Genomic DNA, 26,315 nt, shown 5'->3' on the forward strand with positions numbered 1-26,315 from the left:
CCTTGACCTCTACTCTTCAGATGATGGCATAGCCTTCAATTCCCAACCTTTCAAAAATTATCTGCATCTTATTAAATTGCCCCTGGGGAGCTGGCTTCCACAACACTCTGGGTAGAGGATTCCAAAGATTCGCCATAAGAGAAGAAATTCCTACACACCATGGTTTAAAAGGCCTGCTCATGCATCTTGTAAATATGTTCTATTCTTTAAGATTCTTTTATTGGGGGAACATTAGAGTCTTATAAATGCCAATGAGATCACCTTTGCTTCTGCTAAATTGAGAAGGTCTAAATATTTTAAGCCAATCCTGATAGGACAATCTTCTCACCCCATGGATTACCCGTAAATCTCTCCTGAAATGCATCCAATCCATTCTTAAAGGGGGAACAAAATAATATTCTAAACAAATTTACCATCTATTGTACTTTTTAAGATAGTTCATTCACAAACCATGCATGCCATTGCTAAAGATAATTGGCCAAGCAAAAGTGGTCAGCATTTGGCTTCCTCTGGACATCGAGGCTGCTAGCTACCATTATGGTTCTCTGGATCTTTAGGTGAAAGAAATGATATATTGCAGAATCTATCCAAAAATGGCAGCCTGGGCAAGAAGTTTGGATGTTGCAAAGATAGGTCATGTAGGCAATATCTGATTTTTACATAAGGATGCTGGTGATGTGAACACTTGCACTGAGACGCCATCTGCACCCGATAGGAGTACAAGGGGCCTGTGTCCAGAGTAGAAAAAAAGATTACACGGGTGGACGGCTCTTAAATTCTGCGCCAGAGAACTTGGATGAAGACTCTCGTTATGGAAGTTTACTGAAGGGTAGGCTCAGTGAAATGCCCTTTTGAATTGGGAAGCACATGCTCAACGTCAGGAAACATGGAGTCTATGACTAGCCTCAAGATTGTCCTGTCAGGATCAGCACAGAGGTCTCGCTGTCCAGCGTGGAAGTGCACACTGGTGGGTTCAACTCCGATGCAGCATTAGATGGGCGATGTTGCAGAGCAAGCAGTAGGAGCCCAGTGGAAGCTCAATTTCGGGAATGCAGTTTAGACTGGCCCCAGTGTGGTCGTGGGTTGTACAGCTTGGAGCAGTCCTGCAGTTTTCCCTTCCATGGAATATCAGGGTGGCCAGGATGCAGTCCTGAGGGAATGGGCAGTGGTCACATGGTGAACAAAGGCGATCTCCTTTATCGTTCATTCCCCACCACCTCCGCTCCACTGGGCCTTCATAATTTGTCAGCTGGTCAGTCACCTCAGCTGCCTCTTCTTTATAAAAACGTAGAACTTGGAGACAGGCACATTTTCCCATGTGCCTGTTCCAGTAACAGCAACTAGCTCAGTGTTACTAATGTAAAAATATCCAACAATACACTTTTATAGAGGTACAAACCCCTATTGGAGCAGCCATCTTTGTTGGGCAGTCCCCAGGATAGAGCATGGTTTGCTCCCACTCTAGTTTTCGGAGGTCTGAGGCTTTGAGCACCCCTACCCTACAACCTCCAACTCCTCTTTCCCACCACCCCCATCTCTATCCTCTTGTATTCTTCATTGAATAAGTAGACAATAGTGTGAAGTTCTGTATCTGAATGTGTACGATTTCGTGTGCATAGCGCTGAGAATGGTTATAGAGTGTAATAGGCTGCACAGGTTCCTATTAGTTTAAAGATTACCCCACCACTCCTGTGAAGATTGTCATAGTTGAGGTCACTGTTGTATCAAGGGAGATTTTTGTCACTGGCCTGGATTTGGTTCTGTTGAAGACCAATTGAAAATGATCATGGCTTAGTAGCAGCATGAAGCAAGCGTACAGTGGAGTGACATATACGAAGGATGTATGCAGCTGGCAGAGCCACAGAATAAAACTTTGTGCCAGGATGTTGAACATTGATTCTCACAGTTCACTGTTTATTATCACATGCCAGATTGAGACTCTGGGAGTAGAATCACCTTAGTACCTCTCACAGTTGACATGTGGCAGCTTCACAGTGATATTCCTGTAGTCAAAAACAACCTGAACTGTGAGGCAGCTAGTATTTCTTACAAAAATGCCTCGTCCCTGTCAAAGTCGTTGGTCTTTAGGAAGTGTATGAATTGTAGTCTGCTTAATTGTAGTGTGGCCACAATGTTCCTGAAACAACATTAAAATACAAGATTAGAGGATCTCTTCACTGACTTGTAGACATCTCAAAATATTCCTTGCTGAGGTTCAGATAAGGGGTTTATTTGTTGAACACACTGGAGTGTGGCGGCCTCCTGCCAACAATCTTCCTTTTCCCTCTCCCTCCCCATGCCCTTTGCTTATTCCCATGTTATCTTCCGTTCTGTTGCAAGGAGAAAGCCACCTTGTGCACCTGCGTCTGGTATCAACAGGTTTTAGCAGATGCCTTGAAGCACTTCAGCATATGATACATCAGCTCTGCAAAGTGCGAGTCTTTTATAGAACTGGAACAAAGACATAAACCTCTACTTGCAAGTAGTTAATTTCCCCTTCAAATAGCACTGTTGGGAAGGAAGGGAAGGGAAGCTGCGTTCCCATACTCCTCACTGGACCACACTTGCTTTTGTGGTATCTTAAAAAGAAATGGGCCCCATGAGCTAACTTCTCTCTCAATAAATCTAATGCATGTGAACTTGTTCTTTTGTGCTCATTAGGAAGTGAAGAAATTTTCTAGAAGTGTCTTGTGACTGATACAGTTCTAAATAGGATTCGATTGATTACCTGAGTGGTATTTAACACACTTGAGAACATCCCAGTTTTCTTTTGGCCATCTTTAAACAAGTTATTTTAAATGCCACTGATACTGTGACTCACAACAGTTACAATTTCAAATGCCATTTCTTTTATACGCACAAGTTTATGACTCAACAGTCCCTATAGTCTCCAGTGATTTAACTTTGTAGCTCTTGCTATACTTAATTCATTTTAGCAATAACAATTAAAAGTTTCATACAATTTTAAGGCACTGAATGTTTAGTTCAGTAGTTCAACACGTCCATGAAATGGCTGTAGGAACCAAATTTTAGAAACAATATATTATACGTAGAACATTCAGCACAGTACACAGTATTCCCTTTGGCCACAGTGTTGTGATTACCTCCATTTTTCTGTCGTCCATGTGCCTATCTCAGAGTTTCTTAACTGTCCCAAATATATCTGCCTTTCCCACCACCCCAGTAGGATGTTCCGAGCACCCACCACTATCTGTATGGGGTGTGGAAATACCTTTGTCACTCCACCCCCCTATACATTCCTTCAATCACCTTAAATGTATGCCCCTTGGTACTAGTGTTTCTGCTTTTGGAAAAAGTCTGGCTTTCCACTCGATCTGTGGCTCTTATCATCTTGTACACCTCTATCAAGTCGACTCTTTCTCCTTCACCCCAAAGAGAAAAGCCCTAGCTTGCTCAACCTATTCTCAGAAGATGTGCTGTCTAATCCAAGCAGCATCTTTTAGTACTATATCATGTATCCAGCACCTTTATCATGGGCAAATTTTACCCTAGAATTGATTTGACTTTTGTAGTGGGCAGTGGAATCAGTTCTTATTTTTAGTGGAAGTGTCATTTTGAGGCAGGGTTCTGTTCCATCCCATAATAACTCTTCTGGTTTTGTGAAGCCAAATGGGTTCAATGTAGGAATAACATGGTGTAGGGGCTGATAGTTGGCCTGGAGTCAGTGGACCAAGAGCCTGGTTCTGTGTGATGTCTTCATGGTTAAGACATGGCAGGACAAGCTCAGGCTGTAGCATTCTTGCCACTCGCTGGGATACCTGTGGGTGTCTCACAGACACAGCCAATTGTGTGTATGAAGTGTGTATTAAAATAATACATGTCAAACACAGCTGTAGACACCAAGCTAAAAAACTATTTGGGTAGGTGACCAAAAATATGGAATAGTTGGGACGGGTGGGGAGGTGGTATTGGCACCAGAAGGGATAGCATTTAAGTTGTCATTTTTCATTTCATTTTCAATCTTTATTGATTTTTTTCAACAAAAAAAGATACAAATCAGAGGAGAGGTTATAGCAAACACGTAATACAAAAACGTAGAAACAACAAAAGAATATATACTGTCAAAGTCAAATAAATATAATAAGCTATTGTATATAAACAAGAAACCACAGCTTGGCAAATCATAGAGAAAAAAAGGACTGGAAATTGTCTTGTACTGTCTAGTAATATCCATTTTAACTTGTTCTTTAAACCATCAACTCTGGATAAGGCTTTTTTAATACAGAAAACTAAGGGAAGAAAAACTTTTTTAGATTTATTTTCAGAGGATTGTTTAATGTCTTTTTCGCAGTTAGTGGATAAATATGATATATTCAGTGCACATTTTTTTTTAGATACTTACAAGTTAGGAATTTTTTTACGTGATTTTTTTTTTACCGAATTATCCATTGGCTCATTCACCAAATTTGATTTATGCTATTTTTCAGCTTAAACCACTTCAAAAACGAATAATAGCTATTATATATAAACAGTTAATGTATACACGTATGATGCCTAATGATAAGGTTAAACGTACTTGGGAAATGGAACTTCAACATTCAATTTCAGATGCTCAATGGAGTAAAATTTATTATCTAGTTAATAATTCATCTATCTGTGCATGCCACTCCCTAATTCAGTTTAAGATAGTGCACAGGGCCCATATGTCAAAAGATAAACTAGCGCATATTTTATCTAATATAAGCCCCACCTGTGACAGATGCAATGCTGAGGTGGCTGCTCTAACTCAGATGTTTTGGTCCTGCGTAAAGTTAAATAATTTTTGGAGGGATGTGTTTAGAATATTATCAGAAGTTATAGGTGTGGATTTACAACCCAATTCACTTACGGCAATCTTTGGGATTACTCCAGAGGAAACAGGAGTTCCTGCTTCCGCTCAACATGTGATAGCCTTTTCAACTTTACTGGCTAGGAGAGCTATCTTGTTACACTGGAAAGATTCTAATCCACCTACTATTTTTAACTGGCTCTCCTCCATTATGTCCTGTTTAAGTTTTGAGAAAATTAGAAGCCGAACGTTTGACGCATCTTTTAATTTTGAGCAAGTCTGGTGACCTTTTTATTCAATATTTTCATAATGATTTAATTTTTTTCTTATTTTTTTTAAGAAATAATTTTTTTCCTCTTTTTTTTCTTTTTGATCCTCATTCGCGAAGGTTCAGAGATGACTAGAAGGATTTTTTTTTTAAATTTTATCCTCAAATGGACTGCCCAATCTTTCCTTCTCTTGTTTTAGGTTAGTTTAGTGGGGTTTTTTTCTCCTTAGCATTCAAATTTTAAGCAATTAAATCAAAGGGTGATGTGGATGCTGGAAGTGAAGCACTGCAGATATAGGACAGGAGGGTGAGGAGGAGTGGAGGGCTTGGAAACAAGGAGGTAACTTTAACATTAGGAGCACTAGGTAATGTGGTCAGCGAGCAGGAGAAATTGAGTCGAACATCCACGTGGTACTGTATCGTGCATGTAGCAGAGAACCAAGAGGAATGGGTACAGGTAAGGATATGAGAAATAATTTTGATCTTCATAAAGAAGCACGTGATGTTTTGGCAGTGCTGTCATTATGACATTTGGGCTGGAGGCCCTTTCTCTGCACTTTGATATATCTCTTACGTATTCAGAGATGCAGCATGAAACAGGCCCTTCCAGCTCAGGGAGCCACACCGCCCAGCAGCCCACCGATTTAACCACAGCCCAACCACAGGACAACTTACAATCAACAATTAGCTTAGCAACTGGTATATCTTTGAACTGTGGGAGGAAACTGGAGCATCTGGAGGAAAACCATGTACGCATAAGAATGTACAGACTTCTTACAGAGGACGCCAGAATTGAAGTCCGAATTCCAGAATTGAACTCTGACCCCTTGAGCTGTAATAGCGTTATGCTAACCATTATGCTACTGATGCATCCATGGTATATATACTTAAATTTCCTGTAACCATCCTTGAAGAATAGTCCTGGCCAGTATTTATCTCCCATTTATAAACCACGTTAGGTGTTCTTTTTTCCATTTTAAAAAAAAAATAAAATAAAATCTGATGTTGTTATGCATAATTTAACTGTTGTCACTCAGTGCATTAGGACGTGTCCACGCAAGTGTTTTGTTGGCGTGAAAGAGCTTTGGGATGTCTGAGGCTGGAATTTGTGTGCTGGAACTCTTCATTTTTGATCGTATGTTAAGTAACTGGGCTAAAACTGACAAAATACCAATAAATAATTACAGGATGTGTTAAGGATGGAGGAGTGTTCAGTACTGGATCGTGCAGAATCACTTTTCAGAAGAGCCACAGGAGAGAGCTCCTTTACCGTTTCAAAAGTCCAGATTCTAAATAATATCCTGCTATCTCCCAGTTTTGTTTACTAAATAGTAACTTAGCTAGAATTCTATAAATGTTATTGTTTTCACAGAATCATATAAACTGGGATGTAGAAGGAGACATCAAATGGGGTTATTTAGGTTAAATTCGCGTTGCAGTTCTATCTGAGCATACATTCTGCAAGGGATGCGTTCTCAGGATTGAGAGCACTCTCAGAACCAGTGCCAAAAGGGGTGAGTCTTGCGTATTTGACAGTGGTTCTGTGATGGGAACCCCCTGGTGTGAGTCCCCTGTTACGCCAAGAATGAACTCACTGCCTTAAGTGCAGCTGTGCAGGCAACTAGCTACAAATCCGGCAATGAGTCGGCCACGGCTCGGTGCGGTGAGTTGCCCGTGAGGGCTGGGCGGGCGGAGGCTGCCGTTCGGTGCTGAGGTGTGGGGTTCAGAGTGGCACGCCGGCCCCACAGTGAGTGTGGCGGTTTGCTGCTGCAGACTGGCACCCCTGCTCCATGCTCTCTGTCATCGCCTGGCACAGATCTAATGGGCGCTTCTCTTCCCCAGCCCAGAGACTTCTCCTAGGTAAGCAGTTCAACAGTGGCCTCTGGCCGTTGCCCTTGCGCAGCTAAGTGAAGAAGCGCTATCTGCCATCTTCCATCACACCCAACCGATGGTGGAGGGAGGTTGCAGGTCCACACATGGTGTATGAAGTGCTGCCAGTCCACAGCAAAGGCCAAGGTGCACCCCTGAGCCCCACATCTTGCCAAACATGGGGGTAGGGCTGGCTTGGATGGCTGTTAATGAGTTGGCCCGTTTCCATGCCGTGTGACTCTGACTATGTCTGCACCTGTCAGTTAGGCCGCAGGCAGCCTCTCCACCCTGAGTGGTGAGTGATGTGTTGATCTGAGATTGCTGGAGGAAGACGAGGGCTCCCAGTGTGCTGCCTGACTGAATATCTGTTTTTCTTTTAAGTATCAGTGGGTAGTTTCCTGTGAAAGTTTGGGCTGGAGGACGACAAACAGTATAATGAATCAGGGCTCTGTGGGGCAGCTCTAAGCAGGGGACCAGTATTTGACTGAAATTGTGGCGAAGGTTTCTGCCTCCACAACCTTCTCACTCAGCCAGTTCCACTCTTCGGGCGAGGGAAAATAGTCCGTTTTTCAAAATCTATATCCATTAGTTAGTAGTCCCTCCATTAAAGCAGTGCTCCCAACCTGGGGTCCATAGCATTTAAAACAAAGTTAGGAACCCCTGCATTTATGGACTTGGCTTCTTCCTGTCTCAGTCCCTCATAATTTTTCACATCTCCATCCTCTCCCTCACCCTCCAGGTCTCCATCCAATCCTAGTTATACCAAGCTCTCAGCCTCAGGAATGTCCTCAAACTTTCTTCACACAGTCTAATGATGCTTTCACATCTCCCCTATCACCAGAATTCAGTGGCTGAGCTAATACTCTAAGTAGTTTCACAATCACTTCTCTACCTTTTGAGTTCAATGCCTTGGCCAACCCCTTAACCATCTTGTGCTGTTAACCTAATTTCAGAGCTGATGTTTCAAAATGTCAAAATCCCCAGCAACATAAGATTCTGATTTTTCCAGATTAGGATTATTATTTTTGTTTAAATGGACATTGAAGGACACTGGACAAATGGGATTATTGTGGCAGAAAGGGTAGTATAGACACGATGGACCACAGGGCCTCTTTCTGCAATGCATAACTCTGATTCCAGCCTACCTTTACACAGTAATTCCTTTTAAAAAGATGTGACACCTTGGTAAGAAATATTTTTATTGAATCAGGTGACTTTAAATGGAAACATTAACTCACTAGGGCCCCAATTCCCATGATCCTTTTACACTCACTGGGGCCCAAAGGAGCACGGGACAGTGTCTCAATATCATGGATACCAAATCAATAGGACTTCTAAGCCATCGGTTAGTGGCATTTGGGAAATGCTGCCACATAATGTTAAAACTGCCTGCTTATTTGCACAGCTGTATATTAGTGTCATTGTTAGTGTCCTAATTTTTTTGTTAATACAATGCACATACACTTTTCTCATCAGTGCATCTTTGCAGAATTCGAGGTGCAAATAATGCAGTAACTTTGGGAGGTTAAAAAGTAATTACTGTTTTGTTCTGGAAGTAGGTCTGTAGATGTTAGAATTAACTGATCAGTGGTATTTCCAACATTATAATAATGTTGATTAGAGGGAGTTCTCTTGTGAAGGGGAATAATGACACTGAAGCTGAGCCTTAGGGCTGTAATTACTCTCAATCATTACTTCTGGCTGTGCCCATATTACAATAATGTTGCACATAGTATTGGACAGATACCCAAATGGTAAGAATTTGGTCACAAGAGAAAGCTATATATGGCCTATTTGTTTGTTTGTTATGTGCCATGTCTTTTCATGACCTTTTAGCAGTGTATAAATGATGGTGGGGCTGGAAGGAAGGGCTGTGGATTTATGGTAGGAAAAACAAAGTACAAACATTTGAATTCAATCAAATCTTAATTTATTTGAGGATTTTGGTGCTTATGATCTAATACTTTGATGTTTAGCAGTCTACAAGAAACTCACAAGTCAGAAACTTGAAACTCCTAGTCAGAGACATAACAGATTCTGCAGATGCTGGAAATCTTGAGCAACGCACAAAATGCTGGAGGAACTCAGCAAGTCAGGCAGCATCTATGGAGGGAAATGAGAAGTTGTGTTGGGCCGGATCTTGGCCTGAAATATCAGCTGTTTATTTCTCTCCATAGATAACCTGCTGAGTCCCTCTGGCATTTTGTGTGTGAAACTCCAAGTCCCCATTTTGGTGCTGGAACTTTGGAAAACCACATTGAAAGTTTATCAGCATCACTCTTGTATTGTTTGTGCATGATAGTAAGTCTCAGACACTCCCTTAAATGCATTTTATTCATGAAGCAACTTCCAAAGTGAGAGGGTGTCCTTGCAGTTGCTTCCACTTCAAAGATGCTGTGTAGAAGTTTGATTCCAAATCCTGTGACAGCAAATATTCACATAAAGCAATCCTTAAATTGTTAACTAGACAATTCATTGTTCACAAATTGAAATTAACATGGCATACATGGTACATTCCCCATTTGGTTCAGAGTATTGACTACTGTCATTCCTAATCTGGCCCTAACTGGTTATGATTCTCCACGGGACTGTTGAATAGTAGTATTCGTGCTCTGCAGGTAACTGGTAAGTACATTTGCACATTGGATAAACAAACTCCTCGGTGGTCATTCTGAAATGGTACTTGTTCCTCTGATTTGAGATGCCCTGATCCATTGTGCCCTGTATAATCCAGTGTGTGGTGAGTGTCAAGTTATCATTGTCTCCCACCATGTTTGGAGTTGGCCATTGTGAACTTGATCTGTATTTTGCCTCCATTTCTTAACCGTGACACCTCAGCCATGGAATTTGCATTCCTGCCCTTACCTACTTTCAGTTGACCATTTATTTTTCTCTACGTTTCTGATGTTGCAGTATTATTGTTGGTAGTAGCTTCTGTTCCTCACGTAAGCCTCTGCAAACAATAGATTGTTCTTGGGTTGGGGCACTGTGAAAGGCTTAAGATACTGTAACAAGAGTTTGAATGTGATGAGCAACACAGACAAAATGCTGGAGGAACTCAGCAGGCCAGCCAGCATCTATGGGGGGAAAAAAAGTACAGTTGAAGTTTTGGGCTGAAACCCTTCGGCAGGACTCAAATGTGATGATTTAGTTAACCTCAGCAGTTCCTTGACCATTTCAACAATGTTCACTGCCCTTGCATTACACTGTGGAAAGTGACATTATATGGATGATCAAGTTTGAGAAGGTCACTAAGCTGTTTATTGTGAATAATGACACTTCATTGGTGATCAATATCTCGGGGATGCCTCATCGGACAAACTGAGTCATTTGTTACTTAAAGATATTGATTACTGATTTCCACCCCCCCCCCCCCCCCCCAAAAGTCTGTCTTTCAGAAGGTTGAAAAATGGTCAGTCTATCACCAAATACAGTTTCTCATCCAGGTCTAACAGATATTTCCCAGGGCAGTCTGAGAGGATGATATTTTTCTTCGGTACCTTTTGAGAGATCAGTAGCTGTTGTGTTTTTGTATCCAGTTTCTGATCTCCTTTCTCATCCCTGGCTGGTGGATGTTGTATCTCATGCTGCAAACACAAAACTCCCAGAAGAACGGAGTTTTTGAAGCTTGGTTTAAAAATTACCCTTTGACTGTAAGGATGGTAATTCACAGGATACCGCAAGTGTCTGGTTCCTCTCTCATGTGAGATTATGTTCCAGAACAGGTTCAACCTTCTGCTGTGCCTTTCCACTCTGCCAGAATCACTTACTTCAGGAAATGCATAATTCTGTTTGGCTGCCTCAATCTCCTACTTCGAAGTTCAAAGTAAAATCTTCTATCAGAGCACATACATATCACCATACGCAACCCTGAGATTCTTCTTTTTTCTGTGGACATACTTAGCAAATCTATAGAACAGTAACTGTAAACCTCAGGAACTGGAAACTGGAAACAAGCTGTGCAAATGCAGTTAAAAATAACAAGTATGAAATAACAATATAATCATCTGTAAATGAACCTCTAAACGAGTATAGTTATCACCTTTTGTTCAAGAGCCTGATGGTTGAGGGGTAGTAACTGTTCTTGAACCTGGTGGTGAGAGTCCTGAGGCATTTGTACCTTCTATCTGATGGCAGCAGCGACACGAGAGCGGCCGGGGTGGTGAGGATCTTTCGATGCTGCTTTTCTATGGCAATGTGATGTGCTCAATGTTTGGGGGGAGGAATTGGGGTGGGGGGGGTGGATTTACCTGTGGTGTACTGGGCCGAATCCACTACCTTTTGTAGGATTTTCTGCTCAAAAGCCACGGTGTTCCTATACCAGGCTGTAATGCTGCCAATCAGCACACTTTCCACCACAGACGTATAGAAGATGGCCAAGGCTTTTGATCACATGTTGAATCTCTGCAGATTCCTGAGGAAGTAGAAGTGCTGTCATGCTTTCTTCATAATTTTATGTTTATGATGGGTCCAGGACAGGTCCTCTGAGATGGTGACACCCAGGAATTTAAAGTTACTGACCCTCTCCACCTCTGATCCTCCGATGATTACTGGCTCATGCACCTCTGGTTTCCCTGTCTTGAAGTCTACAATCAGTTCCTTGGTCTTAATGACATAGAACCTGTATTTGGCCGTAGGTTTTCAATGTTTCTTCGGCCCACAAATTTGTGCCAAACATGTCCTTGCCTTAGAAGTTACCTAGGGTTGCCCATAGCCCTCTATTTTTCTGAGCTCCATATACCTGTCCAAGAGGCTCGTAAAAGACTCTATCATATCCGCCTCCACCACTGTTGCCAGCAGCCCATTCCACGCACTCACCACTCTGCATTTTTTTTTAAATAAAGCAGCTTACCCCTGACATCTCCTCTGTACCTACTTCCAAGCACCTTAAAACTGTGCCCTCTCGTGCTAGCCATTTCAGCCCTGGGAAAAAGCCTCTGACTATCCACACGATCAATGTCTCTCATCATCTTGTACACCTCTATCGGGTCACCTCTCATCCTCCGTTGCTCCAAGGAGTAAAGGCCGAGTTCACTCAACCTGTTTTCATAAGGCATGCTCTCCAATCCAGGAAACATCCTTGTAAATCTCTTCTGCACCCTTACTATGGTTTCCACATCCTTCCTGTAGTGAGGCGACCAGAACTGAGCACAGTACTCCAAGTGGGGTCTGACCAGGGTCCTATATAGCTGCAACATTACCTCTCGGCTCCTAAACTCAATCCCACGATTGATGAAGGCCAATACGCCGTACGCCTTCTTAACCACAGTGTCAACCTGCGCAGCTGCTTTGAGCGTTCTATGGACTCAGACCCCAATATCCCTCTGATCCTCCACGCTGCCAAGAGTCTTACCATTAATACTATATTCTGTCATCATATTTGACCTACCAAAATGAACCACCATATTGAGTGAGAGGTTGCTATTATTACTCCACTCAGCTAAGTTTTCAATCTCTCTGTGTGCTGATTCATCACTCCCTTTGATACAGCCCACAACAGTGGTGTCGTCAACAAAATTGTATATGGTGTTGGAGCTGTACTTGGCCACGCAGTCATAGTGTAAAACGAGTAGAGCAGTATCTGGAATAGCCCTTGTCATTTGATAGTCTTTATCACTGTGGCATTAATTGCATCCTAATATCAGCTCACTGCATGTTTTTGTTGGGGTAGTCCAAATCATTATATTACCTGCCTACATCCTTACAGGCATTCTCTCCAATAGTGCTCGTAGCCTACAGTTACATCACTGGTAGCCTGGACTGGGATGACATCTTTCCCAGCTGATGGGTCAAAACATCATTCCATCAGTGAATCTTTCCACAACATTTTTACGGAACTTGGCACTCTCGGTTGCAGTTTGCTGGGAATTCGGATATCCACCCTGCTCAGAACACGAGCAGTACTTATGGACATCCTTTTCCAATAACACCAAACTGCGGCATCCGTAATAAAGTGCCTTTCCTCAACACGATTTTCACCACTGGCTTAAGCACACAAACTACTTAATCAATCCTAAAGCAGCGTTTACACACAGCATCCAAAATCCCGGACGAAGACCCCCACAAATGTGACCCTCTCGTTGGGGCTGGTATACAAACTCGGCTCGTTGGCTAACTCTGCTAAGAGCCATGTGACTCAGCGGTGAGAAGGCCACTTTCATAAACAACATGTCCAGTGTCGGTATGATTTAGGGTTCAACCAAACAAGAACATGATATTCCGATTAAAGAAACCTTGAATGACAGGTTGAATTAATTTCAGAATGAAATTCTGCTTATGAAGTACTATATGCCAAAATACACAAAAACAAAAAATGCTAGAACTACTAAGCATTGGGCATGCAGTATCTGTGGAAAGGGAAACGATTACTACTTCAGATCTAGGACCGTTCATCAGTACAGGAAGAGAGAAAATCAGGCTAGTTTTCAGAAGCAGAGAAAGTGAGGGAAGAATGGGTTGAACAAAGGGTATACTTCTGAAAGGGTAAGACCATGTGGCTACTAGGAACAGATAGAACAGCAGTAGGCAACACTTTTTTTTTTGTTTTCATAACAAAACTCATTCTGGACACAGTTCATTGTTTTTTAAAAACTCTACAGAAATTTGGTCGTCTACAGATCGCAGATACTGCTCTTTATAACTTCATTAAGACTTCTTAAATCTAGACATGTAGGTTTACGTGAGGTTGTCAATAGATTTCTCAACTCCTACCTAACCTAATTGACATCTGGGGTTCTTCATGATCCCTAGTATCACTTTTACTGTGCCTGTCCCTCCAACTCAGTTTTAAACTTATTGAGAGTTGCTGGAACATACCTTGGAGAGTGTACATCTGCTTGCTTCCTTTCATCAAGGGCTAAATACTATTTAGATTCCAATTCTTTTTATAAATAAAACAAACATCTGCATGTTCAACTGGAAGTTGTGCAGTTGAAGGGATCCACTGTGTTGAAGCAGACTTCATGATCCTGTCAGCCACACTGCTTTGCCAATTCCAAGAGTAGATTATTTTGTCACATTGAAACCTACACCTGTCTGGTTGCCTGATATTCACTATCTTCCAAGAGCATCTGTTGGTATGCTTCAGTGTAGCCATGATATATACAGTATTGATTATGCAGTACTTTTTGGCTTTGCCTCCACTGCGTTGAAATAAATGGTTTGCTTTATAAGGACATTACATTTTTCTCCAGAGTCAAGTTGAAATATTTCTGGTTGCTTTTACACCGATATCTTAGTGTAGAAATATTTAGTAGCTGCTTTTTTTGGACAACAGGCACGATGTTCTCAACTGTATGTGAATCTGGCCCTGGCCCATTCGTCCCAATCATCCATTGACTTGCACTTCATCACACACCACAGTCCAAGTCACACACTTATTTTTCCATAAGTGTTGTGTTTTATTTACAGCCACTTGTCTTGCTGTCAATCACATTTGCAATAATCTCCCATCTCATTGGTACTTTGTGACCACTTCCACACATTTCACTAAACATGCATCTATTTGAAGTCCATGTGGATTTTCTAGTCAGTAGTGCATAAATTGATACACTTTTTTTCAGGGTTAATACAGTCACAGATCATAGTTGCCCCTCCAACCTCTGAAAAAGGGGTTCCCAACCTGGGGTTCACAGATCCCTTGTGTAATGGTATTGGTCCATGGCATAAAGGCTGGGAGCCTTTGCTCTAAAATACAGGAAATGGTTGGTAATTTAATCCGTCAACACAGGTATTTTATTGTTTGAACGCATTCCAGACAGCAGGCATCTTAGTAATTTTGTCCCCAAACCCTGTTACCACATTTATCTGTCATCAGTCACATGAAACATGCCTTTAGCAGAAGCTTTGACCAAGGACTGAACTTGTTGTGACACATTACAGTAAAAGATGAGAAGTCTCAGTCATGTGTTGGGAATACCCTGTAAATTTGAATGAATCAGCATAGAAACAGGACTCATTTTAATGTGCCCCTTAACTCCAACTTTTCTGCTTATGGACAAGGGGTGTTTTGTCAGATGTATAGGTAAATCAACATAGATCTAATCTTTAAGAAATTCTTTTAATTCTCCTGTTTACCATATAAAACAAAGTTGTGTCAACTATTGTTAAGTTGATAAGTTTCAAGTATTTTCATATTTTTGAGTTAGATTTGACTCAGTTCACGAGTGATTTTTAAAATGTTACTGAAAACAAAGCATATTCTAATCTACAAATGAGCACTACTTTCTGAGAAATCATGGAAGGGAAACAAATTGCTTAATATGTGTTTTGTGCTTCCTCTGTCTGTAGCATTCAGACACCAGAAAAATAAAATCGGCATGTGGAGGACCACGTGGCCTGCTGTATGCCATAGGCAAGGCTTTGAGTTTCATTATTGGCATGAGTCATGCCTGATTCTGCAACCTTACGATTCTCAAACCTGATTTATAGTTGACTTTCAAAATAAACCTTATTTCTCCCCACCTCCCATCCTACTAATGTGATCTGTCCTTTAAAACCTTGTGAGAGGTAGTGGTTTATATTGTTAACTCCTCAACTTTTGGAATAAGCAGGCATTGTTCCAAAGCAACTTGGGCACAAGTGCTTCAACATTAAATATTTGTGTTCTAGTTGGGAATTGGTCTCCAAATAAAATCAAACATCTTTCTCTCTCCAGTAACTGCATCATGTTGTGTTCTTTTTGTCTTGTAGATTGAAAAATTGATCTAGTGTTTATTAGAAAATGTGACACTGGCTAACCCGGTATATTCAGATCTAAAATAAGCAACCCAAGCTCTGCTTAATCTCAAGATTGCATTACTTAAAACATGTTTCAAAGAGTGCTTTGATGCAGTTTTGGTGTTTATTTTGAACTTCTGCGACAATAACGAGGCCTGGATCAGATGCCTCTAATCAATATCTACCACTTCAGAACCTGCAGGCCATCACCTAGGATGCAGATGGTGAACAAAGACATTGTAGTTTGTAAATTTCCCAGGGTTTAGTCAACGTGAAACTACAAGGGTCTAGGCTTGTTAAGGTCAGTAGGAAGAATTCCTGGAAGTTTGGTCATGAGGCATTCTAGATGCATCTCATCTGACCACAAGCTACATGCCAATTTTATTAGATCACTTCCTTTAACTCTGCTTTGCAATCTGTTTTGGGTGAACAACTCAAAGCTAGAAAGCTTAAGAGATTTGAACAGGATAGGATGAGAAAGCTCAGTGCTTTGGAAGCAACTCACAGCATACGCTGCTGATCTCTGCTCAGAACCAACATTGCCTGTGTCAGACTCAATAAAGAGGGGTTTTCATAAAATGATATACACTGAAGCTTGGGAGAAGGTCTTTCCGAGTTCCCTGCTCCTCTAAACACAATTCTTCATTGAGAATTCAGTTTGGCTAGGATAAATTGAAGTGGCATAAGTGCATTTTATAGATCCTTATTATCAAAATTTGTATCATGAAGTATTTAGGGGTTCTAGGACTTCCTTGCTGGTGACCTTTTTTGATTAGAATTGTTAGTGTTGTTGATGCGCAAAGCTTTAACTCTTCACATTCTCACGTCTTCATTTATTTTTCTACAGGTTTTCTCCATTGTTGTATTTGCTTCTATTGTGAATGAAGGCTACGTCAATAACGGCAGCAATCAACTTTACTGTGTCTACAATAAAAATGACAGCGCCTGCAACTATGGCATTGCAATTGGGATCATGGCCTTCTTCATATGCATCCTGTGCTTCATCCTGGATTTCTACTTCCCACAGATGAGTAGTGTAAAGGACAGGAAACATATTGTAATGGGAGATCTGGGACTTTCAGGTAGATATACTTAGTGTCGCAAAGGAGATGGACTTCTACTTCTAAATGTAAAGTTATAAGCAATTCCTTATGTTCAGTTACATTTCTCAAAGAAAGTTTTGTTATTTTGCAGTTATTGATTGTCCACAGACAGTGAAAGTGGAAGACTTTCGCCAAAATAACCAAGATTTAAAATATTCACAATTGATTACAAACCTTGTTTATAAAAATCTCATCTGAGAAAGGGGTACTGGATTTTGGGTTTAGAGATGTAGAATTTCCCCTCAGTGGCTTGTGTCACATGGATGTTCTGATCAAAAAGAAGCTGACCTGTTTTCATTTTTATTACTCGTGTAGCACATGGAGTGGTTAATTTCAACAGCTTTTAGTCCAAATCTCATCATGTCAAGTCAGGAAATGGAATTCAATAAATCTAATATCTTTTAGGTTGTCATCAAAACTCATTTCCAAATTGTCATAACAATCCTACTCATTCACTGGGATTCTTAGGCAAAAGACGTACATCATTGTCACTTGGTTTGGAATATATTTAGCCCAAATCTGGTAACAGTGAGTGACAATCAATGTGTACTAAAGCAACCTAGTAACTGTTATGAATATACTCAGGGACAGTCTCTGCAGCCCCTTTGGGTGGAGAATTGCAAAGATTCACCATCCTCTGGAAGAAGAAATGTCTTCTCATTTTTGTCATGAATGGTCTTACTTCAGACCAAACCCTGGGCACACCAGCGTGTGGAAACACCATTCCTTTATCTTTACCTTGTGAAACCCTGGAAGAATTTGTGCTGATATGACTCCCTATCATTTTCCTAAATGCAAAAGAACTTGAGTCCCATTTTAATTGATTTCTCTTTAAATGACAGATATCCCATTTGGACTAAATCTGATGAATCCTCACTGCAGTCCTTCTGTTTATCCTTGGGCAAGGAGGCCAAATGTGTTCACAATAGTTCAGATGTATTCTCATCAGGACCCTACATAGTTCACCTTGATTTGTTTTCATCCTTTCCATGATTATACTAAATCTAATGGAATTATGATCACCATTATAAAATTACTCTGGACTGGTACCCCATGCTGAATTTCAGAATCCACATATTCCGTGTTACTGAATTCACTATTATGATTTTTTTTTTAAATGAAAGAATTCCTGGAGATATTTTGAGAATTTTGTGTCTTCTATACCTTTCACAATATTTCTATTCGTGAATAAAAGGGTATCCAATATCTACTGGTCTTTGGCTTTTCCATTAGGACAGATTTGCATATTGTATATTTACACTTCTGCTGCCTTCTGACTTTTTGTGTAGGTCGTTGTTGCATAATCACTGGTGTGATTGCTCCTTTTCTCTCTACCGCTTCTGTTGATCCTCATTTTCATAAAAAATTTCAAGTATACCCCATTTCCTTTTAGATCTGCTCTCTGTATCAGTTCAAAAGTCATGAATGTTCTCTTCAAAGTCCAGTGAGCTTTAGAAATGGCTGTAATATTATGTTTCAGTTATTCTCATTTATTACAATCACTGTTGAACCAATGAAGTAATTTTGAATTGAGATTACTATTCGCCTTGGGAAACAAAGCAGCCAGCTTGTGTATATCAATAATACAGATACATTAATGGATATTACTAGATCTCCCTTGATGTTAATTCAGAGACAAATGTTGGCCAAGATACCTGGGATATTTCCCTAGTTTGTTTCAAAATACAACCAAAGTATCTTTTACGTGCACTTGAAGATAAAATGGGGTTTTAAAGGTTAATGTATCTTTAATAAATAATAAAGGTCTATAGGATTTAACGAAGCAAACACAGATTCTTTCCTGTTTGGAAGAGCAAAGTTAAAGAAACTGTCAATGTAATACAGCCACCTACAAACTAGAGCAGGATTCTGAAGAGTTGTTATCTAGGATGGGCTGCCAGGGTAAATGGTGGAGACTGATGTAGACATTGTTAACATGAACATAGAAGAGTACAGCACAGGAACAGGCCCACTAGTGCATAGTGTTGGTCCAAATTAGTAATTTAATACCCAATTTAATCAATCCCTTCAGCTTTCACAATGCTTATTTCCTTTCATTCTCTTGTATCTCCATGTGCCGTTCTAAGAGCCCCTTGAACCCCTCTATTGTATTTGCCTCCACCACCCTATGCAACACATTCCAGGTACCTGCCACACAGGAAAAATTCTTACCCACAATTCTCCTTTGAACTCCACCCCCCCCCCCCCCCCCCCCCAGATTAAATGTGGCTCCTCTGGTATTAGACATTTCAAGCCTGGGAGGAAGATCCTGACTGCCTACTCTATCAATGCCTCTCAATCTTATGAACCTTCATCAGATCTCCCCTCACCTTCTGCTGCTGCAGAGAAAACAACCCAGGTCTGGCCAATCTCTCCTTGTAGCACAAGCCCTCTAATCCAGGCAGCATTTTGGTAAACCTCTTCTGCACCTTCTCCAAAGCCTTGACATCCTTTGTATAATGGGGCAACCAGAGATTAAAGTAGTTGTCTAGATGTAGTATATCTAGAATTTTATAAAGCTGCTACTGTTACGTACCACGTAACTGGGTCACTTACCAGCAAAGATAGAGAGGTCCGTTGAAGTCTGATGGTACTATTTTTAAAAGTCTTTATTTATAAAGGGGCACAAAAATAAGGTTAATACAAACATTCAGATAATATACGTCGTCAATACTCAATCTAAAAGCGCAGGTATAGTAATAATCATCAATAAGAAATAGCTCTATCGTTTGTCTAGGGGGTAATATATTGTCCGTTGGAAATATAAAAGTCACTCAGTTCCTGCAGGCTTCAGCCTTTGGGGACCGCTGGGTTTTCACTTGTTGGAGGAGAGAGAGAGAGATTTGTGAGAAAAGAAACTTGCCCGGGTCTTTTGATGAGGCCAATCCGTTGAGTCGGGGGAGTTGGTTCCCCGTTGTTAGTTCAGGAAAATCGTTTCTGTGGTACCCACCACCGGCTCCCAGGCAAGGGAACCGAACGCACGTGGCTTCCTTCAAATGGCTGCCCGCTATTACGGGATTGCTAGCGTGTCTTCTGCTGCGTCCGAGGGGCCGTCTCTACAGCCCCTCTTTTATCTTGACTCGCAGGGTAGTAGATGTCAGTCAGGTTGGGGGTGATGCAATCTCTCTCTCAACCTGCCCACTTTGCCCGAGGGCTTGCACGTAGCCCAGTCCCCAATCCACAAATGTGTCTCCAAGAGACAATGGCCAATGTCGCGTTATTTTGCATCGCCGGGGAACGAGGCGTCCGGCACGTCCCTCTCCCATTTCCTGGGTCCACTGACCCACCCCCCCTTAGTGCTCTTGCGATTCTCACAAAGGAGGGGGCTGCGGGCATAACACTTGCGATTCTCACAAAGGAGGGGGCTGCGGTCGTTACACTACATAACTCATTTCCTTGACTAATAAAGGCGAGCATGCCGCATGCCTTCTTTATCACCCCATCAGCCTTTGTAGCCACTTTATGGACCTGGGGCCCCAAGATCTGTGAACACATCAACACTACTAAGTCTTGTCATTATCAGTGTACTGTCCCTTTACAATTGATCTTTCAAAATGCAGTACTTCACATTCCTTATGCCGTTTCTCTGTCTGTATCTCCAGCTGATCTATATCTCATTGCCTCTTTTGTCAGTCTTCTACACAAACCACAATGCCATTATTTGTATTGTGTGCAGATCTACTAACCTATTTAAGTTACAAGTAGCAGAGGTCTTGGTACAGATCCCTGCCCAACAGCACTGGTCACAGACTTCCAGCCAGAGTAAATGCCATCAACCACTATCCTTGGTCTTCATCGAGCAAGCCAATTCTGAATCCAAATGGCCAATTCACTGTCCATCCCATGCATCTTAATCTTCTGGGTGTATCTCCCATGAGTGAGCTGAGTAAATGCCTTACTAAAATCCACGTAGAGAACATCCACAGCTCTACTTCCATCAATCATCTTAATCACCTGCCAAAAAGACTCCATCATTATTAAGATATGACTTGCTCCATGCAGAGCCATGCTAATTGTCTCCAAGAGGCCATGGTTTTCCACATATTTGTAAATCATATCCCTAAGAATCTTTTGTAATAACATCCCTACCTCAGATGTGACATTGGTCTATAGTTTCCTGAATTATCCTTGTTTTTCTTGGATATTGGAACAGAATTAGCTGTTTGCCAGTGCTCCATGCTAGATATGACATAAAGATGTTGGTCAGGTCCCAGTAATCTTTCTCTTGTCTCTCTCTTGTCTCTCTCAGTAAGCTGGGATATATCACGTCAAACCCGAAGGACTTACTACTTTGAGGCACACAACACCACTACTTTATCTTGAAATGCCCTAGCAAGTTAAAATGCTTCACACTAATCACCAAATCCTTTTCATCTTCCTCCTTGGTAAATACTGATGCAAAGTACTCATTTATAACCTCACTCACATTTTTTACTTCCAAACATATGTTCCCTGCTTTATCCTTGAGTTGCCCTACCAGGGCCTAGTTATTCTCCTGGTCTTGATATGCAAGAGCATACTTTGGGATTTTTTAAAATCCTACTTGCTAAGGACTTCTCATGGCTCCTCCTGGCTCACCTAATTCCTTGTTTTTTTTTGTTGCTGTTTTATAATTCTGAAGAGCTTTGTTTGATCTTGGCTTCCTAAACCTTCCTTTACTACTTGACTAAATTCACCACCTCTTGACATCCAAGGTTCTCTTACCTTGCCATCCTTGTCCTTTCTTACTGGAACATACCTAACCTCCTACTCTGTACAATTGATATTTAACCACTCTCAACATGACAGATGTGGAGTTGCCCCAGAGCAGCTGTTCCCAATTAACTCACCCTAGTTCCTGACTAATACTCATATAATTTGTCCTACTCCAATTTAATTCTCCTGCAAGAATATACTTATCCTTTTCTTGGCGATCTTAAAACAAAGTTCTAATCACTGTTCCCTTACTGTTCTCCCATGAAAGGTCAGTTACCTGGCTAGGCTCATTACTCAGCTGGCCAGCTCCAGTTTAGCCCTGCTCTTGTTGGGCAATATACATATTGATTTAAGAAACCCTCTTGGATGCACCTAATAAGTTCTGCCACATCTAAACTACTTGCACTAAGGAGATCCCAGTTTATATTAGGGAAGTTGAAGTCACCCCCAACAAAAGCCTTGTTGTGTTTAGACCTTTCCCTAACTTGCCTGCATATTTGTTCCTCAGTGTCCCAGTGGCTATTGGGGGTTCTGTAATACATTACAGAACTTCCCTAATATAAACTGGGATCTCCTTAGTGCAAGAGGTTTAGATGTGGCAGAGTTTATTAGGTGCATCTGAGAGGGTTTCTTAATATGTATATTGCCCAACAAGAGCAGGGCTAAACTGGAGTTGGCATTGGGTAATGATTCAATCTTTTGTAATTTTGAGTTTTACCCATATAGACTTGGTGGATGAGTCCTCCATTTTGGCCCTCTGAGTGCAGCTATGATGTTCCTGATTAATAGTTGAACTGCCCCCTTCCACCCACCTCCTCTAAAACATTGAAATCCTGGAATATTAAGCACCCATTCCTGTTTCCATCTCAACCAGGGCACAAACAGACTAAATCAAACATTTAGCAAGATGCAAGCAGAACACATTGAATGGTAAAACTAAGCCGAAGATATTGACTGTTAAGTAAAATTTAGTAGTGCTACATTTTGGATTTCAGATTTGTATTAATCACATGTACATTGAAACATACAGTGAAATGTGTCACTTGTATTAACAACCAACATCTGCTGGAGCAGCCTGCAAGTGTGCTGCACATTCTGACACCAACAAAGCATGCCCACAGTGCTCGGCAGAACCGAACATACCAAGCACCAACAGCAGAACGAGCCGCATTCCTCCCTCCCACACACATACAGTCCTCTAAGTCCAGGGCAGGCAGTCCTCTTTTGCCTCCAGTGGGCTGAAGGACTCCCTGACACAGGGCCTCGACTTCTCCAGTGGACTCGCAAAGACTCACAATCTTTGACCTGCGCCGTGGCCAAGCAATGAGTTGTGCTGAAATCAAAAATAAAAAAGATTTTGTATTTGACCTGAGCTACGACTTTAAGCTGATTGAGGCACAATCAATCTGATAGGCACCTGACCTCTTTGCTTCTCCAGATTGCTGCTCAAATTCTTCACTTCCATTTCAGTAGTTATATAATATATTGCAGCTATTATTCTACAAATCTAATGTTAAAGTGCACCCTCACAATACTTGTTCTGTTAGTTGAAGGCCTCTGGTGGTGGAGGGTGGGCATTTCAGCAATCAAATTTAAATTGACCATCTGGACAATGAGGGGAATCTGGAAGTACTGTAGATTATATTGAAAAGTTGTCTTAAAACCTGACTAGTCCAGGGCATGATCGCAGCCTGAATGTTGGGGTGTCCACTGTGTAGGGTGCTGAGAATTAACAATGAATGGAAGCTTTCTGTTGTAGCAAGTAGTCATGGTAGTGTAGTGGTTAGCAAAACACTTTACAGGTGACCCAGGTTCAGTTCCCACCACTGCCTGGAAGGGGTTTTTACATTCTCACTGAGAAAACTGCCTGGGGTTCCTCCCGGTGCTCCAGTTTCTTCCCACAGTCCAAAGATGTTCGATTTGGTAGGTTAATTGGTCCTTGTTCTGTGATTAGGCCTTGATCAAATCGAGAGGATTACTGGGTGGTGTGGCTCGAAGGGCTTATTCTGTGCTGTACCTACTAAGTAAATAAGTTACAATGTTACAAAGGAAGTTTACCGCATTCCTATCAGGACCACATAAGTAAGTCTTTAGACTGCTTGGGTCAGACCCTCATTCAATGAGATCACAGCTGATTCCCTTCCCTTAGTGAGGGAATTACTTTAACAAAGTTGATGCACCATCAATAACTCTCGGAGACGGGAGGTGAACGATAGGCTTTTATTAGCAGCAAAAGGGAGCACGGCATCTCGGAGACTGAGGAAGGAGCAGTGCCCCAATCGCCTTTATACAGGGGTCTGTGGGAGGAACCACAGGAGCAGTCAGCAGAGGGGCATGTCCAGACAGGTATACATAGTTTACCACAAAAGTGTCGCGATGTCAAGAGAGATCAGCAATGATCTTACTGAATGTGAGAGCAGGCCCATGAGATAAAATGATCTCCTGCTTGTCATTCTTACATTCATGATTTTAATATCTCTCACTTCCTCCTGTATCATTGTTGTCTATCCACTTCAGCCAAAAGCTTATACAACTAGGCTTCTGTAAACATCAGCATTTTTCAATACTGTTCTTTCTATGCGAACATACATTTTGAAGGTATCGTATAATTTCATGACTGAGAAGGTAGAACTGTTCAGGACAGAAAATATCCAACTGCTTAAGTGTTATTAATTCTCATTTTCTTTCATTTTAATGTGAGACCAATGAATGTATAATGATTATTTTGCAGTTTAATTTTTATGATCTACAACACTACTAAATAACAATATAATCAAGGTATCCAAGGAACTACAAGATTCTACAGAATTTATTCCAGTAAATAAAAAAGGGTTATTTTTATTTTTGTGTTTCAAAAGTTCTGCTCCAAGTCTTGGTGAGTTGGCACAAGGTTTCCAATTGATTATAGATGTGGGCCGGATCTGTGTCACCGTGAGTCAATGTCTGCATGTTGGGGGTGGGGGGGGGGGGGGGAGATAACTCTGACGCCAATAGAATCATGATTAAGTACGGTATCATACACATTTGCTTTTACACTTTTTTATAAAAATATTGCTTGTCACAGTCTCAAGTTTAGAGAGCGTGATCAAGCTTAAAAGATGAAAAGCTTTCTTGCATAAATTCCACATTTTTAAAAAAAAATGACACTAACATACAAAAATATCATGCTGCCATGTGTAAAAGGTGCCAGTCAGACGTGTTCGAGCTCAGTCCATTTACTTTACTCCGCCCTCCCTCTGCCTGTAGTCCCCATTATCCAGCCTCGGACAGTCTCCATATTCTAGACTGTACTTAGCAATACACCCAGCATCTTTTTTTTTGCTTTTTCTGGTCTCGTTTGCTATTTTCTAGAGAATTCCACATTCTATGGTAAGTTAGTATTAGGCATCATAAAGAAATTGTGGGTCCAGGCTCCTTTAATTCTATCTTTGGTTCGATTTGGAATTGATATTACCGGTCATAGTTTTAAATTTCCCACTTAATGGGAATAATAATTCAGTAGGATACCCTTTTCCATATTGTATTTGCAATTAAATTATTAGCAAAATATTATGCATTCATTTAAGTTCCCCAGATAAGGAGGCAATGCTGTTGATGTTGCAGAGGTTGCTAACTGGATTAGTGGGAGTATTTGTTCTTGCAGCTCAAGATTGAAGGTATAGGTGATCAGATGTTTGCACTAGGATCAGAGTCTGACCATGTGGTTCAGAAAGGATGTATATTTGATTTTAATTGCTGGTGCACTAGCTCATTATAACTACTTGTCAGTACAAGTGGCTCAACCTTCTGCATTTCAACCAGAATTCCATTGCACTATCGAAGTATGGCTGCACATGCAATTAGGAATGGCCTTCATGACCAGACTGGGTGCTGATATGCTTAGAAAGGGCTTAAGTGTGAAAGGTACTGAAAGGTTGTCATAAGGTTGCACAGAAATACATACAAGGCAGGTATCAATGCACAAAGAGAAATTTCTGGAAGAGATGCAATTCTGAAAGAGGCTGGATGGGCTGTGGTCTATAGTCATTTCTTAAATGCTCAAATCCAATTCATCTGTCAGTAATTTTAATGTCCTAAAGGCTTTGGCTTATACTTACAACCACCAATTATTCAGAGGAGTCACACTGTCTTATTTTATTTCATTGTCTTTTAGGTTAGATTGTTTAATAGTTATGCCTAATATTTGAAAGGTTTTAGCCCAAAATGTTGACTCTCTATTCCTTTCCATAGATTTTGCCTCACCTGTTGAGTTCCTCCAGCGTTTTGTGAGTTTTATTCTGGATTTCCAGCACCTACAGAATCTCTTGCGTTTATTTAAAGGGAAATTTTAGTTAATTAGCTTTGACACAGAAATAACAAATTCATTTTGAGACGTGGGACAGTCATTTACTATAAACCATGACAAATGTGTATAATTGAAGGATGTTATTTAGAACATCAATAAACTGAACCAAAAGCAGTTCATAAATCATTTGAATACTAGAGGAGAAATGTGAAATTGTGTATGATTTTATTAAGTGTTAACACGAGATTCTGTGGATTCTGGAAATCTTGAACAACAAAGACAAAATCCCCTCCGGCATTTTTCTGTGTGCTGATAATATTTCAAAATGGCTTTTGCAATGTCTAATTGTTTTATATAGGGATAGTGCTATAAATTAATTGCAATTAATGTCTTTTAATGGAAATGCAAATTAATCTTAAAATGTTGATCATGTATGTTTTTAAAAATTTGGTCTGGAATTTCCCGATTACTAGTATACCATCCACACTTGCCACTGACCTTTGTATTGTCTGCATGTGGCTTCTGTGCGTCCCCCTACTTTAAGAATTTCTGCCCTGAAGCCTCTTCAGCAGAACTCTGCTGACGTCA

The 26,315-nt window shown here is 41.0% G+C and overlaps 1 protein-coding gene across 1 annotated transcript in view; it reads left to right on the forward strand.

Moving 5' to 3' along the window:
- The window catches only part of syngr3a (synaptogyrin 3a), a 56,397-nt gene that overhangs the window by 17,459 nt on the left and 12,623 nt on the right, over positions 1-26,315 (forward strand). The window contains exon 2 of the mRNA XM_073060735.1: positions 16,492-16,726. Within this exon, the coding sequence (XP_072916836.1) occupies positions 16,492-16,726 (235 nt within the window). The remainder of the gene's footprint in view (positions 1-16,491; positions 16,727-26,315) is intronic.

This window comes from Hemitrygon akajei, chromosome 11 (assembly GCF_048418815.1).
Source record: "Hemitrygon akajei chromosome 11, sHemAka1.3, whole genome shotgun sequence".
NCBI lineage: Eukaryota > Metazoa > Chordata > Chondrichthyes > Myliobatiformes > Dasyatidae > Hemitrygon > Hemitrygon akajei.